The sequence below is a fragment of the Silurus aristotelis genome, assembly GCF_946808225.1.
Source record: "Silurus aristotelis genome assembly, chromosome: 13".
NCBI lineage: Eukaryota > Metazoa > Chordata > Actinopteri > Siluriformes > Siluridae > Silurus > Silurus aristotelis.
The window spans coordinates 23,718,268-23,725,173 of record NC_139586.1 but is presented as its reverse complement, the minus strand read 5'-3'; the positions used below and the strand labels follow the sequence as shown (position 1 = coordinate 23,725,173).

Sequence of the window (6,906 nt, the reverse complement as noted above, 5' to 3'; positions counted from 1 at the left end):
CCTTGAGAGGAACCAGACCCAAGAGGGAACCCATCCCCATCTGGGTTGCACCGAATGTCCATCTTACAAAGCATCTACCAAATGCTAAGAATGTCACTATAGTTTACTAACTTATGCAACAGAAAATTCATGCCAAATAAATTTTGCCAGACTAACATACAAACAAATGAAAAATTATTCTAAACCGAGTGTTTAGATCAGCGTTACAATAAGCTAGCTTAGCACCCTAAGCGTTCTGATACTTAAAAGATACTTCCATGAAAACCTTACGTGGAGAACTTGTAGGCTCAGAGAAGAGGAAGCAGGCAACCGATTTTCAACAAAACAACATCTTTATCTGCGATGATCATGTTTCTTCTTTTCTACTTTAGTAGAACTAGTGTCTGAACGCACATCGTAGTGATGCAATGGGTATTATATCAGCACATCACAGCTCCAGGATTCCTGGTGCAACCTTAAGCCTGCATTACGGTTTGTGCATAGTTTGCATATGTCTGCCATGTCTGTGTCCTGGGCTTTCTCTGGTTTTCTTCCACTGTTTAAAATGTGTCAGGAATAACGTTTTATGTCTCAAAGCAGTTTTACACAGATAATGCTGTAATAAAAGAATATATGTTTGTTCCTTATTATTTTAAGCTTGTCCCTAATGAGTGATCCAGTGGTGACTGTCGCAAGAAAAAACTCAAACTTAAAAGGGAACCCATTCTCAATTGGGTGGCATTGAATACCCATTTATTACAGTTTATCTTAGGTCTTTCATCTGGAGTATATTCCTGTCACATACCCAGTGTTCACAGAAAACCTTTACCTGTATCTTGAGCAGTGGCTCAACAGTTAAGGCTCTGGGTTACTGTTTAGAAGGTTTGGGGTACAAGCCCCAACATTACCAAGCTGTCAATAATGGACCTTGAACAAGACCCTGTATTCAAGCAAACTCTGTTATTTTCCTGTGCTGTTAAGTAAACACCGATCAGTCTTAACTTTATGGCCACCGATCAAGCGGAACATTATGACCACCCGCCTAATATTGTGTTGGTCCCCATTTTTGCTGCCAAAAACAATCCTGACTCTTCGATTATTACCAGCATTAACTTCTTCAGCCATTTGAACAGTAGCCCATCTGTTGGATTGGACCACAAGGGCCAGCCTTTGCTCCTCAAGTGCATCAATGAGCCAATGCAGCCCATGACCCTGTCACCGGTTTACCACTGTTCCTTCCTTACACTTTTATACTGACCACTGCAGACCAGGAACACCACACAAGATCTGCAGTATTGGCGATGCTGTGACCCAGTCGTCTAGCCATCACAGTTTGGCCTTCATGCACATTTGCAAAATGCAAAAATAGGTTATTGATGGTACAGTTTAAGCCATAGTGGATCTTTTCTACTAATCACTAATCAAAATGTCTCAGGCTTTCTCTGATTTGAAGAAAATATATCACTGAGTTAAAGTCATCTGGGAGCTTATAGAGTCAACTCTCATTGTTGATCTGACAACAATGACAACAATATGATCTGACTCATTAAATGTGGTGAATGTGCACTAGAGCAAAAGTGAGAACTAAACTGATTTTGTGTGAAAAACAAACAAACAACAACAACAACAACAAAAAAAACAGAAGAATTCACAATTCATTAAGATTCATCATTTAGGACTGTACATACAATGAAAGTTCCCTCAGATATTTGTTATATAGCGGTGTACTTGTATGGTACTTGTAAATTGCTCTGGATAATGAGGACTTATAACTCTGTCAAAAAATGTCATAAATGTAAAAAAATGTATAAAATGTATATTGTGATTTATTCTCCCCCATTTGCAAATAAATAAGTTCATTTCAAAAAAAGGAGAGAAAAAAACCAAGGAGAAAAAAACAAGAATATTATCGTAGAAATGTAAACAATGAGGCAGAATGTGTTGCTTGTTTGCATGTGGGTTAGAAGCAGAACTCCCCCTTTGCACCCCTGCAACCCTCAGCTCAAAAAAAATATGTTTTTAACGTGTTTCTTTGTGACGCACACAGTGATTACGAAATGTGTGTGTGTTTGTGTGTGTGTGTGTAAAAGTGGGTGGTGCTTAGCTGTGGCAAAACATTCTGGGACAGGCTTGTGAGATAAAGTGTTGATTTTTGTGTACTTTTGATTAGAAGGTTGTGAGTTAAAATCCCTGGATTTAACAGCTGTGTTGTTCAAGTTTTAAAAAATTTTCGTAACATGAAATTTGATTATTAATATTTCGTATTGCACAGAACTAACTTCTAAAAGATGTTTTGGAAAGTTTAAAGGGACATTTTCTGTTAAGATGCATGTAAACATGTGGTCGGTTTACCTTGACAGTTTTAGCATGTTGAAGTAACAGGGCGTTTCACACCCTCATGTGTTTTTCCTCTCATTTGGTTTGATTGTCAACCAGAAAGAAGGTGACAGTTAAGGGCGTAACTCACAAGGATGTGGTACGCTCAGAGATCGTCCTGTTTTCAGATGATTCCACTATTTGAGGGGGTTTGTGATCAATTAAAAAAATAATTTTTTTTTTACTTAAAATATGAAAGGAATGAGGAACTATATAGAGCAGCATTAATTCAATTTAATCTTGTTGATCTGACAACAATGACAACAATATGATCTGACTCATTAAATGTGGTGAATGTGCACTCACAGAGGTCCAAGTCTGACAAGTTGTAGTAAAGAAATTGTTGCTCACACCTGGATGATGTAAAGTGAGGAATTAAGGGAGGAGGGCAGAGCATCAGGAGTTCCTGTTTGCTGAGTCGTTCTGTAAAATATTGGGTAACCATTATTTTTTCAGCTGTTGTAAGACTAGTGCATAATGTAGGTCAGAATGTGACAGTTTTTTGTGCTGTATTGCAGCAACACTTGTAAACAGCTGCTAAAAAAGCGACAAAAAAATTCAGGAAAAATTGGTAGCAATTATATTTTTATATTATCTGTACAAAAATGGTTTTCAATGAGACCCATTTTGTAGATAATACTGTAAATAAATAATGTGCATTTATTTGTTGGCTTGTTTATTTATTTATATATATATATATATATATATATATATATATATATATATATATATATATATATATATATATATATATATATTTAATTTAATGCATTGCCATTTAAAGGACGGTATGCCAACACACACACAATGTCCACACAACGTGTGCGAAACATGCAATGTGCATTTATTCCTGGAAGATGTCACAATTCTTTTCTAGGCCTATTGTAAAAAACGATGTGTGAAAAACACATTTTAGTTCATCAGCCCTTTCTCCATTGGGTGTGTCAAAATGTGTAAGCTTCCTTCCTTGTTATAGTCGCGCATAGAGGATGAGCGCTCAGAGGATGGATGGCTGCACAGACATCAGCATCACATGCACGAGGTAAGGCATATTTCTTTGATAATAACAATCAAATCAGAGTTTTGGAACTGAACAAAACATAAAGCAGGACAATAATATTAATCATGTTATTTAAAAAAAATAAATAAATTGGACATTGTTTATTTTATTATGCCTTTTTTTCCTGAGTAACCTCCCTGCACCTTTTAATTTGCATATGATTTGTGCTTTTTTGTTTTTTAATACATGAAATAAAGCAGCTAATTAAGGACTAATTGTGCGCAAATCTAACAAATTAACTCCATTTATTAAATTTATTGGAATTGTTTTAACTAAACTGTTAATCTTTTATTTTAATTAATCTCCTGAACCACCTGCAAATGAATGAATGAATTCATTCATTAAATGTAATTAATTAAATGCACTGTGTATAGGAAAAAAAGTAATTTTTTTTATTTATTCAGGGTATTTAAATGCTGACTGTGCCATTCTTTGCAAAACACATGCGTGGTTTTTAAACGGCCAGTAAAGGAAACTCCACCTATAACCACAAGTGTAGTAGTGAAAGTAAAGATATTTACATGCACTTTGAAAGCGTGCCAGTGTTGTATCACTGCTCTCTTAGAAAAGAAAGAAAACGTACAAAAATAGCATTTTGAGGTATTTAAGACACATCTTTCATCTTTTAAAAAAAAAACAAAAAAACAACAACAACAACTAAACAAAAAGAAATTCAACCCAACTATGCTTTTAAAGGAAGAATAAATAAAGTAAAGTAAGAAAATAATTCTTCTATATAATAAATAATTCTTCTATATAATCAACACCAAAAAATATTGTATATATAAAACAATTTGTGACTGTAAAGGCAACTTTCTGTCTGCGTCTGCAGCCACTAGTCATCATGTTGGTGCACTTCCTTTAAAATAAAACAACATTCTCACCAGAGGTTTTGATGTTCATATGTAATTAATTATTTTCCTTTATTAGGAGACTGTAAGAGCAGCAGAACTATCAGGAGAGGGAGTCTGATTGCCTGAGAAAAGACAAGCCAGTCATCTCAGTGAGATTCAACCCAAACCTCCTAAAATTTACCCCATTATTCAATCATGGACACACTCAGTTCCTCTGCATCCTGCCCGGAAGTGTACAACCGGAGCGGAGGCAGCATCATCCTGCAGCATTATAACTACACCGGGAGACTGCAGCACCGAACATCAGACAAAAGCAGCATCAGCACAGGTTCAGCCGTCCTCCTCTGCTTCAGCATCTTAATCATGCTGGAGAACCTGCTGGTGCTGATGGCCGTGCTGTTTCGTGTGCGCATGCGCCACCGTTGGCTGTACATCTGCATCGGCAACATTGCTCTCAGTGATTTGCTCACAGGAGCAGCCTATGTGGTGAACATCTGCATGTCGGGAGGGCTCACTATGCAGCTCAGCCCGCTGTTTTGGCTTGTGCGTGAAGGACTTCTGTTTGTGGCCTTGTCCGCCTCCGTGTTCAGCTTGCTGCTGATTGCATTGGAGCGATACGCCACCATGAAGTCAGAGTCTGAGAACAGGTACAAGAAGACCTATCGGATCTATCTCCTAGTAGTGCTGTGCTGGATTTTGGCGTTCATCATCGGTTTCCTGCCTCTGTTCGGCTGGAACTGCGTGTGCGATCTAAGTGGTTGCTCAACTCTGCTGCCCTTGTACTCTAAGAGCTACATCCTGTTTGCTCTGGTCATTTTCTTCATCATCCTCCTGTCCATCTGTGGCCTTTATTTCGCCATATACTGGCGCGTCCGGAAAAACACTTCGACGGCCTTGGTGAAAAGCAGAAAGCGCTCTATCCGTCTCCTCAAAGCTGTGATCTCCATCGTGGCTGCATTTGTGTTGTGCTGGGGCCCATTGTTTGTCCTGCTCTTGATCGATTACTACTGTTACTCGCGTCGCTGCGAGTCTCTCTTCAGCCCGCAGTGGGTCATCGCCCTGGCCGTCCTCAACTCCGCCATCAACCCACTCATCTACTCAATGGGCAGCCAGGATCTGCGCAAGGCCATCTGCAGCCTCCTGTGCTGCATCTGCCGCCCAGAGAGCTTCTCATCCAAGGAGACCTCGAGCACATCGGTGAGCCGCCACAGCAGCCTGCGTAACAGTTTCAACAAGGTGCGGAACCTGAGCACGAGCCCACAGAGCCAAGAGAGGAGCAGCAAGAAGACCAGGTTGAGCTCCACCACCTCCTGCCTGTCTGCGTCGAGCTCTTAAACCACATGTTACACGCGCAAACCACAAGGAAATCACACACCCACATGCACACAAGATGCTTGCTCATGCACACACAGCCACGCACATGCAAACGGAATGTTTTTTATTAATCATCATTTTACATCTATTCAGTATTTTTCTGAAGAAGTGCGTAAATACCAACACACATAAAGACAATTATGTGTGTTAGCAGACAACTTGTTTTTTTTGTTTTTTTACCATTTTTTTATTTTGTCATCTTTATGGATTATGAATGTACCATGAAACATATATTTTTATTAACAAAAACATAAAAAAAAAAAAAATTTTCTACAGTTTATATTCTTCTTTTTATTATTTTAAGACTATTTCTGCTGTTATTGTTTTAATATTAAATGAAGACATCAACATTGTTGAAAAATATCAGATTTTGCCAGGTAAAAAGCATGTGGATGCCTTTCTTTATAAAGAATGAAGAAAATCATTCAAAAACTTTCAAATAAATGCAATATCTTATACTCACCAAAAGGCTTTGAATGAAAACTATGTAAATGTTTATATGCGTAAATGATGGATATTTTTTGTACACGATGTTTATCGTGGTGGAATGTTTACACTTTTGCGGAAATGTAGAAATAAGAGCTTTATATCTGAAATAAAGAGAAATATTCATTGACAGTACGTCAAGGTGTTCATGTGCAATCGTTACACTACACTAATTGACCACAAGAGGGCGACTTCCACACTCAACCATTTAAAATGTCTTATTTTTACAAAAGGCTTTGAGACTTAAAAACAGTTTAAAACTTAAAATAGTTATTAATGTCTGTGAAGTCTAAGAAGAAATGTACATGTATATACAGTATCTCACAAAAGTTCAACCATTTTTCTATATCTTCTCAAGGGACAACACTTGGTAACTTGGTAATATTACACACATCCTTCAGTACAGATACTCATGTACTTATGTTTAAAATACTCTGGTAAAAGTCGAAGTACTGACTATACATTTTTCACTCAAATTACCATAAAGAAGTGTAGGGACTGACATGTACTTAAGTAAAAATTTGCCATTACTACTACCTGTGTTAGTGTCACATTGGTAACTGGACCTCACGTCATATTAATATATGAACTAAAAAAAAACTTATTTTGTTATCTAATGAATGTATTCAGGCTGAACATATAGAATATAGAATACAAGAAGGAAAAAGATGATGATCAGGTAATCAGGAATGACTCCCTCAGTCCCATCCACGTTAACCCCAGACTTCTTGTTGCCTTCTGCAGTGCTTGTTTTTTAATTTTGTAGGCTAGCAGACA

General features: G+C 37.6%; 1 protein-coding gene across 1 annotated transcript; it reads left to right on the top strand.

Annotated features, from left to right (window-relative positions):
* The first annotated feature begins 3,263 nt into the window (after window positions 1-3,263).
* On the top strand, window positions 3,264-6,264 carry s1pr4 (sphingosine-1-phosphate receptor 4). Its single transcript, XM_083558034.1, has 2 exons — window positions 3,264-3,397; window positions 4,346-6,264. Exon 2 carries the CDS (start codon window positions 4,465-4,467, stop codon window positions 5,602-5,604), a length of 1,140 nt encoding a protein of 379 aa, XP_083414160.1. The 5' UTR covers window positions 3,264-3,397; window positions 4,346-4,464; the 3' UTR covers window positions 5,605-6,264.
* Window positions 6,265-6,906: the final 642 nt, after the last annotated feature.